The 19,759-nt window shown below is 38.1% G+C and overlaps 2 protein-coding genes across 3 annotated transcripts in view; one reads left to right on the top strand and one right to left on the bottom strand.

The window, feature by feature from the left end:
* LOC130909393 (signal transducer and activator of transcription 5B-like) overlaps nucleotides 1-8,164 on the top strand; it is a 35,614-nt gene extending 27,450 nt beyond the window's left edge. The window contains exon 19 of the mRNA XM_057825786.1: nucleotides 633-8,164. Within this exon, the coding sequence (XP_057681769.1) occupies nucleotides 633-732 (100 nt within the window). The 3' untranslated portion in view covers nucleotides 733-8,164. The remainder of the gene's footprint in view (nucleotides 1-632) is intronic.
* Nucleotides 4,143-17,164, bottom strand: LOC130909394 (ubiquitin-conjugating enzyme E2 D4-like). 2 transcript variants are annotated; one of them, XM_057825787.1, is made up of 7 exons: nucleotides 16,968-17,164; nucleotides 11,841-11,904; nucleotides 10,073-10,104; nucleotides 7,742-7,819; nucleotides 7,060-7,165; nucleotides 6,887-6,980; nucleotides 4,143-4,537 (listed from the first exon to the last, which is right to left on the bottom strand). In XM_057825787.1, the coding sequence occupies exons 1-7, from the start codon at nucleotides 16,989-16,991 to the stop codon at nucleotides 4,492-4,494; spliced, it is 444 nt and encodes a 147-aa protein (XP_057681770.1). In that variant the 5' UTR covers nucleotides 16,992-17,164; the 3' UTR covers nucleotides 4,143-4,491. The 2 variants fall into 2 exon arrangements, with proteins under 2 accessions (XP_057681770.1, XP_057681771.1); XM_057825788.1 differs by lacking the exon at nucleotides 10,073-10,104 and having other exon boundaries at nucleotides 16,968-17,142.
* Nucleotides 17,165-19,759: the final 2,595 nt, after the last annotated feature.

The following is a 19,759-nucleotide window of genomic DNA, read 5'->3' as shown; positions in this document are numbered from 1 at the left end:
TTTTTTTTGTGCTTTTAACCAAGAATTGAGACTGTTTTATGTCCATATCTATTAAGCTATTAGCTTAAGCATTTATTCACAGGAATTTTCACTGGAAAAGCTCTGTTTACATCAGGCGGCCCCTAGCTACATTCACTAACAAACTAGCATTGTACTTCGACATATTTACGTAAAATAAATGCTTACTGCACGGCTTTTTTTGCTTTTAACCAAGAATCCAGACTGTTTTAGGTCCAGATCTCTAAAGAATTCAGGGATTTAAGCATTTATTCACAGGAATTTTCACTGGAAAAGCTCTGTTTACATCATGCGGCCGCTAGCTACATTCACTAACAGGCTAGCATTGTACTTCGACATATTTACGTAAAATAAATGCTTACTGCACGTTTTTTGCTTTTAACCAAGAATTGAAGCTGTTTTACGTCCATATCTATAAATAATTCGGGGATTTTTCGAAGAATTTTCAAAGAAAAAAGCTCTTTGTGATTCCACATGGTCGGCTTTGACGGTCTTGCCAACATTACAGGCCCCCTATTTATCGGCCCCGCGCCCCGTCAATACATTATGAAGTCTATGGCCATCTATTGAATGATTTATTCTCATTTTGGCTTTGACTTGTGTTGTAAAAACAGGGGGGACACCATGTTGGATGCAGACGCAGACTTTGACTTGGATGATACCATGGACGTAGCTCGACATGTGGAGGAGCTTCTCCGTAGGCCGTTGGCCTAAAAGCAGTTCTGAGTGAGACACGACTACAGAACAGAAGCGTCTTTATATGCTGGACTAACGGTCAGGTTTTAAACAGCCATCCACTTTCCTCAGTTTCTTTGTCAGTTGAAATACTCTGACGGTAACAAGTTGGTGCTACGCAAGAGCACTCCTGCATCGGTCTTCTCCCGTTCAGATTTGTCCAAGATGACAAGTAGCATGGATGCCTTTTGACATTCTTTTTATACATAGTCATTCTGACATGGGCCATTCCAACAGGCCTATGAGTTTTTAAAACTCAAGTAAAATGTGACTAAATGGCACACATTTTCACATTCTAATAGAGGTTGTCTGTCAGTATGCTAGGAATTGAAATTAAGCACAAAATGATTTGGAAAGTTACCAGTACAAGTACAGTATTACATAAAGGTTTGTAGTTCTGTTAAATGTAAATACGGTCATCCATCAAAGTGTATTGGTGGTTTACAGATTGTTGTAAGATTTTTGAACTATACAACATGTATGTAAATGCTTTCATTTGAATCAAAAGTACATTTTAGATCATTATAATTGACAGTTGTTATATATTACACATTCACGTGTATGTTATATATTCTCTCTCTCTAATATATATGCACACAGTGGTATGAAAAACTATCTGAACCTTTTGGAATTTCTCACATTTCTGCATAAAATCATCAAATGTGATCTGATCTTTGTCAAAATCACACAGATGAAAAAACTGCTTTAACTAAAACCACCCAAACATTTATAGGTTTTCATATTTTAATGAGGATGGTATGCAAACAGTGACTGAAGGGGAAAAAATAGTAAGTTAACCATCACATGTAATATTTTGTTGTCCCCCCTTTGGCAGCAATAACTTCAACCAGACGCTTCCTGTAGCAGCAGATCAGTCTGGACATCGATGAGGACGAGCCTTGGCCCATTCTTCTCCACAAAACTGCTGTAGTTCAGTCAGATTCCTGGGATGTCTGTCATGATTCGCTGTCTTTAGGTGATGCCACTGCTTTTCAATGGGGTACAAGTCTGGACTTTGACTTGGCCACTCCAGAATATGTATTTTGTTCTTATGAAACCATTTTGAAGTGGATTTACTTCTGTGTTTTGGATGATTGTCTTGTTGCAGCATCCATCCTCTTTAGCTTCAACTGTCTGACAGACGGCCTCAAGTTATCCTGCAAAACATCCTGATAAAGCTTTGAATTCATTCTTCCATTAATGTTTGCAAGTTGTCCAGGCCCTGAGGAAGCAAAACAGCCCGAAATCATGATGTTCCCTCCACCATGCTTGACTGTGGGGATGGGGTGTTGATGTTGGTAAGCTGTTCCGTTTTTTCCTCCACAAATGACGTGTGTTACTCCCAAACAATTCAACTTTGGTTTCATCAGTCCACAAAATATTTTGCCAAAACATCTGTGTAGTGTCCAAGTGCCTTTTTGCAAACATTAAACGAGCAACAATGTTTTTTTAGACAGCAGTGGCTTCCTGCCATGAACACCATTCTTGCCCATAGTTTTACATATAGTTGATGTGTGCACATGGATATTGGATTGTGCCAGTGATTTCTGTAAGTCTTTAGCAGACAGTCTAGGGTTCTTTTTACCTCTTCTAGTATTCTGCACTGAACTCTTGTCTTCATCTTTGGTGAACGGCCACTCCTTGGGAGAGAAGCAACAGTGCCAAACTCTCTCCGTTTGTAGACAAATTCTCTGATCGTCGATTGATGAACATCCAGACTTTTGAGATGGGTTTGTATACAAATGAACAATCCTCGATCGCAGGTCTTCAGACAACTCTTTTGACCGAGGTATGATGCACATCAGACAATGCTTCTCATCGAGACCATTCTTACCAGGTGTGTGTTTTATAGTGGGCTGGGCATCTTTAAGCCACTCATCAGTGATTGGGCACACACCTGACTTAAATTGTTTGGTACAAATTGGTAGTTGCTTTTTCAGTCTCCTTATGCATAGGGCTCACTTATTTTTCCCCCTTCTGTCATTGTTTGCATGCTATCCTCATTAAAATATGAAAACCTATAAATGTTTGGTTAGTTTTAGTTAAAGCAGACTTTTTTCATCTGTTTGATTTTGACAAAGATCACATTTGATGGTGATTTTATGCAGAAATGTGAGAAATTCCAAAAGGTTCAGATACAACCACTGTATATATAATACAGGTAGTCCCCGGGTTAAAGTAACATTTGCTAACTTTTCAGTGTTGGTCGAATTTAGCGACGACAGTGGACAAAAGCAGTAGGGTTTTGCCTTAAGGAAGACAGCGTTTCCCATGAGGATCAGCGTACACCCGCACAGTGTCATAAAATTATCAATCAATCTCCCGGTCGCCTGCAAATGGATTAAACAATCCTTTTCCAGGGGATGTGTGAAGGATGAATAGTAATAAGGTAATGAATCCAGTTGTGGTTAAACAATGACGGTTAGCAACCGTGTGGCTTAGTGTGACTAACCCCACCCGAACTCGTCAGCTTTGACAAGGGAGCGAAAGCCGGGCCGATTTTTATGGTGTATATCCTGGTAGCCTCCCTTTTTTTCCCCTGTGAGACAAAACTTTTTCTCTTTGGTTGCTCTGCCATCTTTCCAGAATTTGCGCAAAAGCGTTAGCATCGACTTCCGTCCCTATAATGAAAGGGGGAAGTGGCGTATGCCGTCAAGCAGTCAGCACATTTGTAGTATTTTTTGTGTGACAGGGTTCCTGCCACCCTCCTCAAAGTTGATTAGTGCTGATGAAAGTGATGCAGACCCCCTCAAGATATAAAAGAGGTGTTATTCAACTAGTTGTCAGTCGACATATTATCACAAATGTTATGAAAGTACTTTATAAAGGGTGAAAAGCTACCAGGTGTTGCGTAAAAGGATTACGTCGCCTGCGTAGGAACGGAACTCGTTCATAACCCGGGGACTACCTGATAATTGAAAATTTTCAACAGAGGAGCTCGAGATCTACTTGTTTTCCACCGCAAAAGACAATAGCAATTTATTTCATGTCAGCAGCACTAATTATACCTTTTTCATTTTTTTTTTTTTTTAAATAAATAAATACAATTTGTTTTAGGTCTAACAGTTGTTTGTAACTACTTTTTGGGTGTGGAATCCATTTTCCTTCACAGCTTAAGACTGATTTATGCGTCTGCGTAGCGGTGACGGCGGACCTACGGCGTTAAAGCAGACCTGATTTACGACTACGCCGTAGCCCGACGTGCGCCTCCAAAAAGTCCTCCTACCAACTTTGCAGAGGTCATATTCAATGATATTTTCATCATTTGCCTTGGGCCGTAGTTTGGACACCCCTGTTCTAAGCAGTTACCATGACGTGATTAGAAAAATAATCTTTCAAAAATAAATCCCAAATTGTAAAATGCAAAAAAGAAGCAAAGCAGGACAAACTGGATTGTACCCTTATTTATTTTAGTACAAAATATGCCACATAGGTATCAAAGACAAGTGAGATGATTTGTTCAAGGAAGGCATTTGGCGTTCATCCTTGTGGCGAAACAATTTTGCTACATACCAGTTTGTAACGACTGGCCTTCGAGGAAAAAAAATAAAAATGAAGCATTTCATATTTTAAAATGAACAGAAATCAGAGGGGACATGCTGCTTCATCTTCAGGTACGAATGAGTCTCTGAGTATAAGATTGATTTCGTGACGGTACTGTTGACTGGAGATTATTCAATTTCTTACTATATTGTACAGTGTTTTATGACTGAAAAGAATAATGCTACTTTGTTTTCATTACATGGCATACTTATTGGTCCATTCCTTCGCTAGTCTGTTGTATCTGAAAAGAAAGAGTGAAAAAGAATTTAGTTCAGAACTGTTACTGCAATCAAATTCTGTTTTTTTCCCCAAAAATGTCGGTTGAAATGACAGCGACTTGATTGAAGTTTGTCATTCTACTAGGTTTGTGATTTGATTGCAATCTCTATTGTAGGTTTGAACCGCTCTCAAAATGAGGTTTTGGAATCTGTTCAAGTGTGACATCAGGCTCCTGATTATATTAGAAGAGAGCTGAGTGAGGACAAGGTTCCTACAGTCTTCATCAAGTGAAATTTAAGACCACGTCCGACAAAATGTCAATTCCCAGGTAAATTTCATGGCCAAACTGTGTTTTTGGCAGCCCTTCGAATTTCCGTCTAATACTTATTATTAGTCTTGGTCATATGTTAGGCATTTCAAAAATGTGTTTAGTCTTTGTCTAGTTTGTGTTTCCAACCATTTCGAAAGAACGTTGACAGACGAGAACATAATGTAGCGTCTACAAGGACAATGCCAACTTCCTGGTGATAACACACACTCAAAACAGTACATTATTTTCTATTTTACACACCTGGACACCACGTACCGTGTGTTAAAAAAATAAGAGGATGCTTACCGTTAACACCAGCCAAATGCTAACGCGAGTGCTTTGCTAATACTACGAGTTACATTTAGTGTGTGATAATCGGAGAGGGTAGTAACATGTTACATTTACTTAGAAGTACATTTTTCTCAAAATGTTATTTTAATAGTCGATTGATCAATGAACTAGTGAGTTGGAATAATCGGAAAGGGAACATAAAAATTAAAATACCCGAGCTGAGCCTCAAACGGTATAAATAAATAAACAATCGGCTAACTTACATAGCAAAAGTCCGCTAGCATAAATGCTATAAAATGCTAACTTTTTTTTTTTTACGATGCTCTTCACAAATGGTTCAAAAACATATTTCCACAAAAAACGGCTAAATATACCTATAAACTAGAAACTGCAATTTCTGGAGAAATGACTCTGGGTCTTTGCTGTGTGGAGATACAGAACTTAGCCCCGCCCAGGTTGGGTTTTTTTTTATTGGGGACCAATAGAATCGACAAACATGATCGTCAATGGCATTAAACAAGGTAAATGCCAATGAAAATGAATGGGAAATGTGTCCAAATTTCCATATGCGTCAATGGAATCCAAGTACATTGGCATCAATAGAATCAACAAACATGGCCGTCAATGGCATTAAACAAAGTAAATGCCATTGAAAATGAATGGGAAATTTGGACGTCCATAACAGTCAATGGCATCGACATCCATATGCATCAATAGAATTGACATACATGGCCGTCAATGGCATCTATCTAAATTGGCCTCAATGCAATGATAGTGCCATTGGAAGTGAATAGGGAAATTTGGACGTCCATGGCCGTCAATGGCATCGACTTCCATAGGTGTCAATGGAATCTGGGACATTTGGGGGACACGTCCTATTGCTATCTGGTCATTTCCTGTTGATTTGGGGACATCAATTTTTTTCCCATTGAAAATGAATGGAAAATTTGGTACATTGGCAGCAATAGATTCGACATACATGGCCGTCAATGGCATTAATGCACTGTAAATTCCATTGGAACGGCAAATTTGAACCAACGTTGCATCCCATTAAAAATGAATGGGAAAGTTTTCGGCAAATTTCCGGTGAACCGTAAATTTTTTCCAAATTCTGTATAAAACTTTTATGCCCCCCACTGTCTTGATGTCCAAATTATGTGATTAGGTAAAAAAAAAAAAAAGGACTACATACATTTAGGATTCCCCCCCCCAAAAAAATCGGTGTTTACGGGCGAATGGAAAATTTTTCGGGGTCGTTTGAAAAATTCCCTTCGTTGCATGAAAATTCCTGTCGGTTAGGGTTGTGCGGTGCGCCGAAGAAATCCCATTTTTAAAAAAAATTTTTTTTAAAACAGAATAACACTATCTGGGATTTTTTCAAATACTTTTTCAAAGACCCAGATAACTAAATTGTGTATTTAAAAAAAATTAGCTCAAACAAAAACTTAGCTTATGTTGGTCTTAACGGGGAGCAACTTGATTCAGCCATGTGAAACGAGATATCATATTCACTGTTGCCACTAGAGGGAAGTGTATCCTCCCAAATCAAGAAAACTAAATGCAAACACTTTCAAAACAAACCATTACAACGCCACTTTAATTAAACGAACACTCGAAGGAGCAAAATGTAATTCGAATCTTTTTTCTAATCGAATTACTCGAGCTAATCGATTAATCGTTGCAGCACTAGAGGAGTCTCAAATTCAAATCATCTTTATGGGTGGGGGGAATGGCGGCAGGTGCCTTTTAAATTTGGGTGTTCGTACTTACTTCTCTTTGTCATTCTTGTAGATCTGTGCTATATCGGGAACTAAAGGGTCATCTGGGTTTGGGTCACACAACAAAGAACATATGGACAATAGCACTGAAAGTCAGAAGAAAAAATGTGATATTTAGACATGATCTTCCTCGCTACGCACAAAAAAAAAACAGATCGCAAGCACCTTTTGAGACGGTTAGAGCAGGAGACCACTGCGAGCGTAGAATGTCCAAACAAATACTCCCGTTGCTGTTGATATTTGGGTGATAAATCTTTGTTGTAAACGCTACCTGGAAAAGAGATCAGATCCAATTTCCTTGCTTGATGCGGATGTTTTAGATCAGGAGATGCCATTTATCATTAGAAATTTTTTACACATTTTACTGTTATTTACCTAATACAATAATGTACATAGACAGAGCAAGCAATCTCAAGTAGCTCAATTCATTGTCCACAATTATAGTTAGGTCACAGTTTTCTGGTGAAGTTTCTTTACACCACAAGAGGGCACATGTCACTTATTTGTCATGTAGGAATGTCGGCATCATAAATCAAGAGTTCATTTTTTCAAGTGACACGAAATTTACTGTCATGTCCAATCAGGAAGGGTGATCAAAATCTGACATTTGGTGTGAGTTAAGAAGCATATAATCAAAAAAATTTGGCCCAAATATCAAATTTTAAGTCACTACCAGTCATGTGAAAGAGGCTTTAGTTTACTATTTTTTTAGGCATGACCCAATTGAGGATAAGTGGTGTAGAGAACAGATAGAAGAAAAAAGTTGTGATTTACTGACTTCAGCATTTGTTTGGTTGACAATGACTCAAAATAGTTTTTTAAAAAAAAAAAAACAAGTCCATCTTACCTTTGGTGGCTTGAAGGGGTAATCGGTGGGGAAGTGTATTGTGAGAAAGAAAACTCCTCCTTGGTAAGGACTGTCGCCCTAAGAACATATGTTAGAAATTTCATAAACTGTTCACTATAGACCCTACCCACCGACGTCACAAAACCACGTGCTCGCTGTATGGTTCCGCCCACTTGTCCGTCATTTTGTCTCTGTATTAGCATTGGTTTCAATTGACCGAGGAATTTAAAATGCATTTCATGGAAGACCCGGTGCTTTCTGATGCCGTAAACTCACTGGATGTGTTGCATAAAAGGCGTTATGTGGAAAAGCTTCGTTCTATACAGTCGCCAGATCCATATTTGATGCCCAAATCGATGTTTTTCGACCCACTGTCTTCGCCCTGTCTGCCTGACATCTGCTACGCTGATATTTACAATTATCTTGTCCACACAAAATCAGCCTATTCTCACGAAAATTTGAAAAACTTCAAGAGCTTGGAGGCTTATAAATACTTCGTTGCTGGTTGGGTGAAACAGGTCCTCGTCCACGAAAATTCGGCAGGAATCTATCTTGTGCTTGGAAAGGTGAGTTACGAAATTTTCAATTCAAAATCTTTTGTTATTGCTAACATCCACTGTCAAGTGTAATGTATTTCATGTCGTTTGTCAATGGAGTTAAGGCTTTTAATGTTTATATGGTTTAGCGATAGCACTCTCACTACATACATACGTGTATGTTGTCGGCGATTAGCCTAGCAATGATCTTAATTGTGGTTATTTGTCAGCCCAAAATCCTCTAAGTATATCTTAAATGCATCTTACCGGATATAAAATGACTACTACATAGTCTGTGGTGATTTTTTTGGTGCCCAGTTTTCACGTCGAATTGTAGCCGTCCATTTCGCTCTCCTCTTTGGATCCCTCGGAATACGGTAAAACTTCAAGTCTCTCCTTCCATCTTCTCTGTTAGTGCAACCAACAGCCACACACGCCTTCACCATTTTGATTATTAATGTTAAGCAGCAGAAAAACATGCCGTAAATAGGAGGAATGTACGTAGCCGTAACAGGTTCACACTATGTTTTGACGGACAATTGGGCGGTACCATTCAGGAGAGCGGAGTTGTGACGTCACGTGGGTAGGGTCTATAGTCAGGATATAGAAGAAAAAAAAAGACTTCAAATAGAGGTCCAATTCCAAAACAATATGGTTGGGCCAGTGAGAAGAGTGCTGAACTATTTGTTGCAGTGTGGAAAATGGATGCTGCATGATATTGTTTCCTACATCTATCTGCAATCGGTTTAAGCCTGCCGAAAATGTTTAAAAAATCCTGCTGTCTAAAGTGAAAGTTTCTTGCTGTAAACTCAGCGATTTAACTCTAAATTGTTCTCAGTCTGAAACAAATCATGAAAATGACTTAAAAGCTTTGCGCTAATTGCAGTAGTTGCGGAATGGCAGTGATATAATTAACCTCAAATGTCAGAACGTTCCATCACCAAGCAGATTATTAACACCAATTCCTTTGAAAGTGACGTTATGTAAACCGCAATTAAAACAGACTAATCATTTGTAAATAACTTTTCCACTTACATTCAATTAAACAAACGGCAAATACAAGATATTCATTGTTCAAACTAATTGACTGTTGTTTTTTTTTGATGAATATTTACTTATTTTTAGATGCATGTTTACCACTACGTTGCATCGTCTTTCCACTTTGCGTTTGGGAACTGTACTTGTTGAATCACTTCCCTTCTTACTTGATTTACAACTTTGCTTTTGAAACAATCCAGGTTTCCGCTGTCACATTTTGCGCATCACAATGTGCCACATATTTTCAAAGGTTTGGAATGCTGGCAGGCCAGTCTTTCTTACTTTCACTCTTTTACTACCACGCTGTTGAATCTGGTTTGCCATCATTTTTCTAAAATGCAGTGGGATGAAAAGGTATGTCCATTTCTTGATTTCGGTGACTACAGTTCGTCATCGTAAAAGACTGGAGAGATGTTAAGTTTGCTTCGCTCTTCAACTATCGAATGCTTCGAACATGATTTTTTTTCAGCATTCCTTAACCATCCTCGTGTTTTGTTGCTTTTTGGGAACATGCTGGAGGAATCCAATTCAAAATGAGAGAATATACAGTGGGGAGAACAAGTATTTGATACACTGCCAATGGGAAAACCCATTGGCAGTTTATATAATATAATATATATATAATATATTGAACATGAAATAACCTGTTATTGTGGTGTGCGCAATGGAATATACAATGGAAAGGATTTGCAATGATGCTTTGGAATTGGATTTTTTTCCCATAATTACATTGAAATCTAACTTAAAATGTACTCACCGGACCCATAATTGTCGCCTGCCAATTAAACACTGGAAACAAAAAGCAGCACAAGTGTAAGTTTGAAGGAAAAAAAAAGGTACTGGTCTTGGTCTGGCAAAACCTACAGAACCTTCTCAACCCTTTCTTACTGAATTATGATGTTGTAATTAAAGGGGAAGTTCAGAATTTTTGACATTGGGCTTAGTTTTTGAGTTAGCGGGGGTTTAATTAATTGGTGCAGTTTGTTAATAATTTGTTACTTGCAGGGTTGCAGAGTGGTTAAACTAGCGCGAGTCACTGGTGCTTGTTAGCCTCAGTGCTGTTTTTGGCAGCCAACGCGGGCTGCAACTAACGATTATTCTCATAATTGATTCATCGGATTATTAATCGTATAAATGTCACTTTTTCATGACTATTTCCTTCAAAAATAATGTCTTATGACCAGGGGTGAAAGTGGCTAGAATTTCTTGCCGGAACTCCCTGACGTGAAGGTCGCCACGGAGCCAGAAATTTTATTGTTTTATTTATTTATCTGCATTTTTTTAGGGTGGGGGTCGGGGTTTCAAACCTCCTAAAACTACTGAAATGCAAAGAAAACTGATTTTCATTCAAAATGGTATTTTTTCAGTGATTTGCAAACTAAACAAAAACAGCAATAACCCCAACTCCCATCTCCTAATTTTTATTTTCCCTCATTTCCTCACATACTAAATGCCAAATCTCAATTTAAACTACTTAAGAACATAGGATGCGTATTAAAATTGAAGTTAATGTAAACATTTAGGTTTTTTAAATAAAATATAAGTAACATACATTCAGAAGAATAAGTACAAATGACTTATATTATGCTGAGTGAAATGTAATATATTTTGAAGATTGCGCAAACATTGACTTTTTAAATCATAAGGAAATGAATAAGTAGCCTAACATAAATGAACAAATATACGTCCAAAGTGCACATTGACAGCTAAGAAGTTCAGAACCTCCCCATCAGAGCAAATAAAACTAAATATGATAAGCCTGCTCAACTCTTTCCTTGCTCTTAAAGATTTGATCCATTTTCTGTTGCATTGCCCTTTTTTGTTGCATCAATTCAACAAACTTTTTTTTTTTTTTGCTGTTCCAGAAAACATGCACATTTGAACCAATCACAGCTAACTATCTCTGCTGATCACATGTCAGTATGTCAGCCAATTGAATGGATAAATGAGTCCAGGCATTTTTCTTTGCTGCCTGCATTGGCATATTGTTAAAACATATTGATAAAATAAATAATAAATATCGGTGGAAACGGATTACGCTACACAAGCACTTTATTATACTTGTTGTTAACACTTTTGTATGTAAATCTGATGTTGATAGGTAGATTGTTTTCGTCTTGGAGATGAAATGCATGTGTGGCAGCTTAGCATTTTTTTTTTTACATAGCGTTTTGATAGTTGCCGTCATATTTTTGGAATCAAAGCACCATGTACAGCATTCAACCCCTGAATCTTATACCTGAACTGCGTTACTGCCCTGAATCTTACACCGGAACTGTGTTCCTGACCGTTCTGGCCCACTTTCACCCCTGCTTATGACATCTTCCTGACTGAACTGTAGTCTACAACTGTATCGATTATCAAATTTCTCGGCCACTAATTTATTGCGTTAACTCTTAAAATTTCGCCTTAAGTAAAAAATTCGGAATTTTCGCTTTAACTGTACCTATATAAGTATAACACCATAACACCTTTGCCAGTGAAGTGCTTCAGTGTGAATGGTGGACTGAAATGTGTTTACTCACAGTCGCTGCTAACAGGTCCAGCAGAACACTGTGCCGGTGGGTCATTCTGCAGGTCCTGCAATTCCTGCACAGCAAACCGGTAATACAGCTGTCAATCATTACTACTTTATCGTAGGGACACAGAATATACACAACACAATACATGATAGTCTGATTTCAGTACGCTATTTCAACGACCCTATTCAACTCTCACAAAATCACGTCCATCCACTCCTATTGATTTTCAACTTGAACCTGTAAAAATAAATCTTTCATTGGTGGCCTTTTTTTTTTTTTTTTTTTTACCCCCCAAAATCCTAAAATTGACCCAAAATTAACAGGATGTGACCAGGGAATACCCCCTAATCAACAGAAAGTACCCAAAATTAACAGGAAGTGACACAGAAATGCCCTAAAACTAACAAGGAAGTGACTCACAATTAACTTATTGCCTGCTATTGACCACGATAGTTATCGAATTCATTTAAACTCTTGAGGACTAGCTGTGAATGCTCATGTTTCAGTGCCATTGACGGCACTAGACGTCCAATCCATTTTAACTGAATGTTCATTCACCCCTCCCAGTTATAATTAATTGGACGTTTAGAGCCGTCAATGGCAGGCAATAAGTGACCCAAAAACACCCAATTTAATAGAAAATGACCGAAAATCTACAGGAAGTAACCTATAGGAGAGCATAGCATCCAGTGCTGCAACGGTTAATCGATTAACTTGACTAATTCGATTGGAAAAAAAACTTCAAATCCAACTTTGCTGCTTGAGGATTCGCTTAATTAGACTGGCCTTGTAATGGTTTGTTTTGAAAGTGTTTGCATTTAGTTTGATTGATTTGGGTGGATACAGTGCTTTCTAATGGCAACAGTGAATATGACAGGACTCCTAACATGTCTGGATCCAGCTGCTCCCTGTTAAGACCAACATATTGTTGTAAATTTTTATTTAAGCTAACATGATTATGTATTCGTAATTTAGTTTAGAGCAGTGGTTCTTAACCTGGGTTCGAACGAGTAAGTCTAGTCGAGTGAGTAAGTCTAAAGGGTTTGGCGAAGGTAAAGAAACGCGGAGCCATATTTTCGTACGCTGATTAAATTTAGGAAAAGGCGCTTTTTAGACTAGGTTTTGGACTGGTTTGCTCCCAATTTACACGCTTAATCCATTTCTTTTCACTGCTAGTCCTCAATCTGATGAGAGGAGGAACTGGTTTGCTCAGTGGAAGGTTGACTCGCACTTGGTATGAGGGAATACAACAGACCAACAGGCAGCGTGGTCTCAAATTTTGACCTGTTTACAAAACATGCTGTCAAAATGAGAAGGATTTTGAATGGTAATTTGCTAAACTATTAGGTTGCCAGTTTAGGTATACCGGTTTTGGATTTTTAAAAAATTGCTTTATTATCTAATTCCGAAGGGTTCTGTGAACCCACATGGGAAACTTTTGGGTTTGGTACCTTTAAGAAGGTTAGGAACCACTAGTTTAGAGGTATTTAGCAGTTTTTTTTTGTTGACATATGTGTTTTAACGATTTGTTAAGAGCATTGTAAACAAAAAGTTAGCATTTTATAGCATTTCAGTTAGCGAAGTTTTTCTTTGCAAGTTATCCAAATGTACTTTTTTTATGCTTAGAGCCTCATTTATTAATTTTTTTATACCGTTTGAGGCTAAGTTTGGGTATTTTAATTTAATTATAAATGCATTTATTGCTCTTGTGGAATGAAGGTGCATTTCTGAATGGTTTGGGGGAAAAAACACTCGTTAATTTTCATTTAATGCTCTTTTGACAGTGCAATCATAGAATTTATAACCTATTGACCTGACACTTTGTCATTCTTTGCGTCACACCTTACCATAGGGGGCTGAGTTTGAAGCTTCATTTTGTAATAGTAAGCGGAAGACAGCACACGGTCATGTCAAAGTCTGGTTTAAGCTTGGATTTTTGAAGAACTACGAAAGCTGTACCGCATACAAACAGGAAGGATTGTCAGAGGAGTGAGTTGTTCGAGGATTCAAGGTAAATATATTTTTCTTACCATGCGTGCATTTTAAAACGTGAAAAAAAATCCAATGGGAGAATGTTGACCACTACGGCATTGGCATAATAGATGTGTAACTGCTCGGTTTTTGGCTCTTTTAACAAAGAATCAAGACAGTTTTACGTCCATATCTATAAAGAATTCAGTGACTGAAGCATTTATTCGCAAGAATTTTTCTTCTTTGTTTACACATAGAGGCGGCTAATATTCGTAACTGACTAGGCTCGTTGTTCGCCATATTTACGTAAAATAAATGCTACCTGCACGGTTTCTTTTGCTTTTAACCAAGAATCGAGACTGTTTTACGTCCATATCTATAAAAATTCAGGGATTTAAGCATTTATTCACAGGAATTTCAAAGTAAAAAGCTCTTTGCTGTGGACTTGTTGTAAGGCGGCGCCACTGTGAAATTAAAGACGAGCCGCACATTCGCATTCACATATTTATGTAAAATACATGCTACCTGCACGGTTTCCTTTGCTTTTAACCAAGAATCAACTCATACACATTTTGTAGTTACAATGTTTATTTAGATTTCATACTTGCAGGTCACTTTTGAGATTTTAACTTATCCTGCACTGTAAAGGGATCCTCCACAATTTCATTGTATGACTGTAGAATTATAATACAGGGCTATTCTATTCTATAATAAGTTGTGATTGTATGTAGAATTTATTAATTTACATATTATTTATACTTGATTCTGCATGTTCTCCTCAAGTATTACGTTTCTGATGTTAAATTGAATAATTTATTAGATGTTGAAAACTTGTAGCCAATTATTAAAAAAAAAAAAAAAAAAAAATGCTACTTTGCTCAAAAACGTATATGATATGTTAAATATTGCTCTTGATCCTGGAAATATAGGTGATTATCTCTGCATTTCGGTGATTTTTGTGCATCTAGTGTAAAATCTGAGACTTTTATTGCCATTTTACGTTGCGTTATACTGTACTTATATAAAAATAATCGGGATTTTATAAGGGAACGACTTTGAATTTTTTGATGCCGCTGCTCATGGAGACTTATATGGCTAAGGTAGGTGCTTGTTTTGGTTTGAGGTCGGTAGCAGCTTTGGTTTTGAAAATATTTGAATTAGAAGTTTTTGAAAATAGGCCCCCTACGGATTGGCCCCGTGTCATGTCAATAGGTTATGAAGTCTATGGTGCAATCTTAGCAAGCTCTTGTTTTACATCTCTTAAGATTGATTCTGCAACGCATTAAATGTTCAGAATCTGATGAATATTCAAACTAACTGATCGCTATACATATAATAAGTGTATTGTGCAGTTTGTTGTATATTGAGTAAGGTTGTTCCGATCATGTTTTTTTGCTCCCGATTCCGATCGTTTTAGTTTGAGTATCTGCCGATCCCGATATTTCCCGATCCGATTGCTTTTTTTTTGCCCCCGATTCAATTCCAATCATTCCCGATAATTTTTCCCGATCATATACATTTTGGCAATGCATTAAGAAAACAATGAATTAAACTCGGACGAATATATATATTCAACATACAGTACATAAGTACTGTATTTGTTTATTATGACAATAAATCCTCAAGATGGCATTTATATTATTAACATTCTGTGAGAGGGATCGACGGATAGAAAGACATGTGACTTTGTATATTGTGACTAAATATTGCCATCTAGTGTATTTGTTGAGTTTTCAGTAAATGATACTGTAGCCATGCCCAAATGCATGATGGGAAGTGGAACCATGACTGTGTGTAGTGCTACCAATTGATATACAGTATCTTCTCTGCGTTGTGAAATAACACAAGGTGTTAAGAAAAAGATCGATTGCTACCTTGCTTCCCCACATTGCTTCCAATGATATTTCTAATCGTAGGGAGAGGGAGTGTAAGGCTTCAGCCAATTAAAATAAGGCTGCCAAAATTCACTCTACTCATTGTACGCTGCCTTTTATCTCTCTATGTAGGTAAAACGGCGCCATTACAGATTGAGCGCGACAATGCGTGAGTGGGTCGTGCAGCGCATGCATTAATTGCGGTAAATATTTTAACGTGGTACTTTTTTTTTTTTTATTAATTACCGCCGTTATCAGGATAAATTTTATAACCCTACCTTAAGCCTAAACTAAAGACTCTGGATGAGTGTAACATATTATGTCTGTAACGTTAAATACAATTCGAAAACGATTTAATTAAAAAATATGAATATATTTTTTTGCCAATTCCGACCGATCGATCGGGAAATCTCTAATATTGAGTACTGAATATGTGTATTTTTCTGTTGTACTTTCAGAATATTAAGACGAGTGTCTTCCCATTAAAGCAAGAAAAGACCAAGCCTTGTGGTATATGGAAGTGCATTCATTCTTAGCTGGCTGTCGGGCAGTGCAGAAGTGAAATGCACTGTTTTGTTCATGTCATTATGAAAAATCTGATGAGATCAAAGGCAAATCTATGTTGAATCCACCACTTTTTTTAAACCTCCAGATGTTCAAAAACTCAGGTTATACATTTAAAAAATAATATATTTATTATCGGTATCGGCTTTGAGGAGCAGGAAGTTATCGATATCGGTTTCAAAAAATGGATATCGTGCACCCCTGCCAGAAATCAAGTTTTTATCGTTTGGTCTTCATTTACGCTGTCTTGAACTGTATCATTACACGTTGGCTGTATACAGGAACGTGTAGTTTTGCGATAATGGACTAACTGACGTCACTTATGGCAAATTTCAGGTTTCAGCAAGTTTTCGTTGATAAAAACGAAGCTGTTAAATTAACTTTACATTCTATTACTTACACCGATATATTTCAGTGTCTAATATATAGCTAGTTGTTGTTTTAAGGAGATATACGAGGTTTGAATTCAACCGTAATAGCAAGTGTACCAACAAGAACACTTGACGGTATGTGTCATTCTGTTTAGCTTCGCTAGCTAGCTCGAAACTTCGAAGTTGTCACCGACTGCCTCGACAATTCTACCAAGTGTCAACAATTCTATCATATCTGTAAGCGTCGCTGAGTTCTCGAAGAGTCGTTTAAATGCGAGAAAGGCAAGGAAACATTAGTACCAGCAACTTCGATGCTCCGTTTATCAGCCGCTAGCAAGCTAGTCGTTTACCTTTTGTATTCTCTTCAATGCCATGCTGTAGACGAATTTCAACTAACTTCGTGGCACTTTTTTTTGTTTCAATTTCGGTGTAGATGTTGTCAAAATCAGTAAACGTAGTTCATTTCCTTGCCCAGCTGCCGGTTTGTGGTTTTTGTGAAAGCTCTTTTGTCTCCGCCTTCCTGTGTTTACGGTGGAAGACCGAAAGGGATGATGGGAAGTGGAGTTGACAGAGGTCGAATCGGAAACCCACGCGTTGACGTTATTGTGACGCGGCGGTGACGTCTGAATAGGAATGATTCGGATGATTATGTTATGATAAATGAAGAACTACGTTTCCGCGTGTTGTAATTTAGCACGTCCGCTTCGGATTCGAATTTTGGCTCAGGTGCTAAAATGTTTGGGGGTAGGGGTGACCTGTCTTACAACATTCCAAGTTAAGTGAAGTTTTTTTAATGGAAGTTTTGATATGGACTGTTTGATAGCCAATTAGCCAATATCAGCCAATGATATAGGATATTGAATTACATGTTTAAATTTCAAACCAAACTTTTTTTTAAAGTTTTGGCATGATTCCACCTCCGTATCTTATCATCACACATCTACTCAAGTACAGGTAAATGCTACGACATGGTAAAACTACTCCTAGAAGTACATATTTCCTCAAAATGTTCATGTACAGTGGTATGAAAAAGTATCTGAACCTTTTGGAATTTCTCACATTTCTGCATAAAATCACTATCAAATGTGATCTGATCTTTGTCAAAATCACACAGATGTGAAAACAGTGTCTGCTTTAACTAAAACCACCCAAACATTTATAGGTTTTCATTTTTTAATGAGGATAGTATGCAAACAATAACAGAATGGGGGAACCCTCCCCCCCCCCATACACACACACTTCCTGTAGCTTCTGATCAGTCAGGCACATCGGTCAGGACTAATCTTGGCCCATTCTTCTCTACAAAACCGCTGTAGTTCAGTCAAATTCCCGGGATGTCTGGCATGAATCGCTGTCTTTAGGTCATGCCATAGCATCTCAATGGGGTTCAAGTCTGGACTTTTGACTCGGCCACTCCAGAATGTGTATTATGTTCTTCTGAAACCATTCTGAAGTTGATTTACTTCTGTGTTTTGGATCACTGTCTTGTTGCAGCATACGTCCTCTTTTTAGCTTCAACTGTATGACAGACGGCCTCAGGTTTTCCTGCAAAACATCGTGATAAACTTTTGAATTAATTCTTCCAGTAATGATTGCAAGTTGTCCAGGCCCTGAGGAAGCAAAACGCCCCAAATCATGATGCTCCCTCCACCATGCTTCACGATGGGGATGAGGTGTTGATGTTGGTGAGCTGTTCCATGTTTCCTCCACATATGACACTATGTGTTAACTCCCAAACAATTCAACTTTGCTTTCATCAGTCCACAAAATATTTTGCCAAAACGTCTCTGGAGTGTCCAGGTTCCTTTTTGTGAACATTAAATGAGCATCAATGTTTTTTTTTAAAAAATTTTTTATACACCGGTGGCTTCCTCCGTGGAGTGCTTTCATGAACACCAATCTTGGCCATAGTTTTACATATAGTTGAGGTGTGCACAGAGGTATAGACCCTACCCACGTGACGTCACAACTCCGCTCTCCTGAATGGTACCGCCCAATTGTCCGTCAAAACATAGTGTTAACCTGTTACGGCTACGTACATTCCTCCTATTTACGGCGTGTTTTTCTGCTCCTTAACATTAATAATCAAAATGGTGAAGGCGTGTGTGGCTGTTGGTTGCACTAACAATGAAAGATGGAAGGAGAGACTTGAAGTTTTACCGTATTCCGAGGGATCCAAAGAGGAGAGCGAAATGGACGGCTGCAATTCGACGTGAAAACTGGGCATCAAAAAAATCACCACAGACTATGTAGTAGTCATTTTATATCCGGTAAGATGCATTTAAGATATACTTAGAGGGTTTTGGGCTGACAAATAACCACAATTAAGATCATTGCTAGGCTAATCGCCGACAACATACACGTATGTATGTAGTGAGAGTGCTATCGCTAAACCATATAAACATTAAAAGCCTTAACTCCATTGACAAACGACATAAAATACATTAGACTTGACAGTGGATGTTAGCAATAACAAAAGATTTTGAATTGAAAATTTCGTAACTCACCTTTCCAAGCACAAGATAGATTTCTGCCGAATTTTCGTGGACGAGGACCTGTTTCACCCAACCAGCAACGAAGTATTTATAAGCCTCCAAGCTCTTGAAGTTTTTCAAATTTTCGTGAGAATAGGCTGATTTTGTGTGGACAAGATAATTGTAAATATCAGCGTAGCAGATGTCAGGCAGACAGGGCGAAGACAGTGGGTCGAAAAACATCGATTTGGGCATCAAATATGGATCTGGCGACTGTATAGAACGAAGCTTTTCCACATAACGCCTTTTATGCAACACATCCAGTGAGTTTACGGCATCAGAAAGCACCGGGTCTTCCATGAAATGCATTTTAAATTCCTCGATCAATTGAAACCAATGCTAATACAGAGACAAAATGACGGACAAGTGGGCGGAACCATACAGCGAGCACGTGGTTTTGTGACGTCGGTGGGTAGGGTCTATTGGACTCTGCCAGTGATTTCTGAATGTCTTTAGCAGACACTCTAGGGTTCGGTTTTACCTCTCTGAGTATTCTGTGCTGAACTCTTGGTATCATCTTTGGTGGACGGCCACTCCTTAGGAGAGAAGCAACAGTGCCAAACTCTCTCCATTTGTAGACAACTTCTCTGACTGTCGATTAATAAATA

This window comes from Corythoichthys intestinalis, chromosome 21 (assembly GCF_030265065.1).
Source record: "Corythoichthys intestinalis isolate RoL2023-P3 chromosome 21, ASM3026506v1, whole genome shotgun sequence".
NCBI lineage: Eukaryota > Metazoa > Chordata > Actinopteri > Syngnathiformes > Syngnathidae > Corythoichthys > Corythoichthys intestinalis.
Note: the sequence above shows the minus strand (reverse complement) of the source record. Positions and strands in the feature narration are given on the sequence as shown.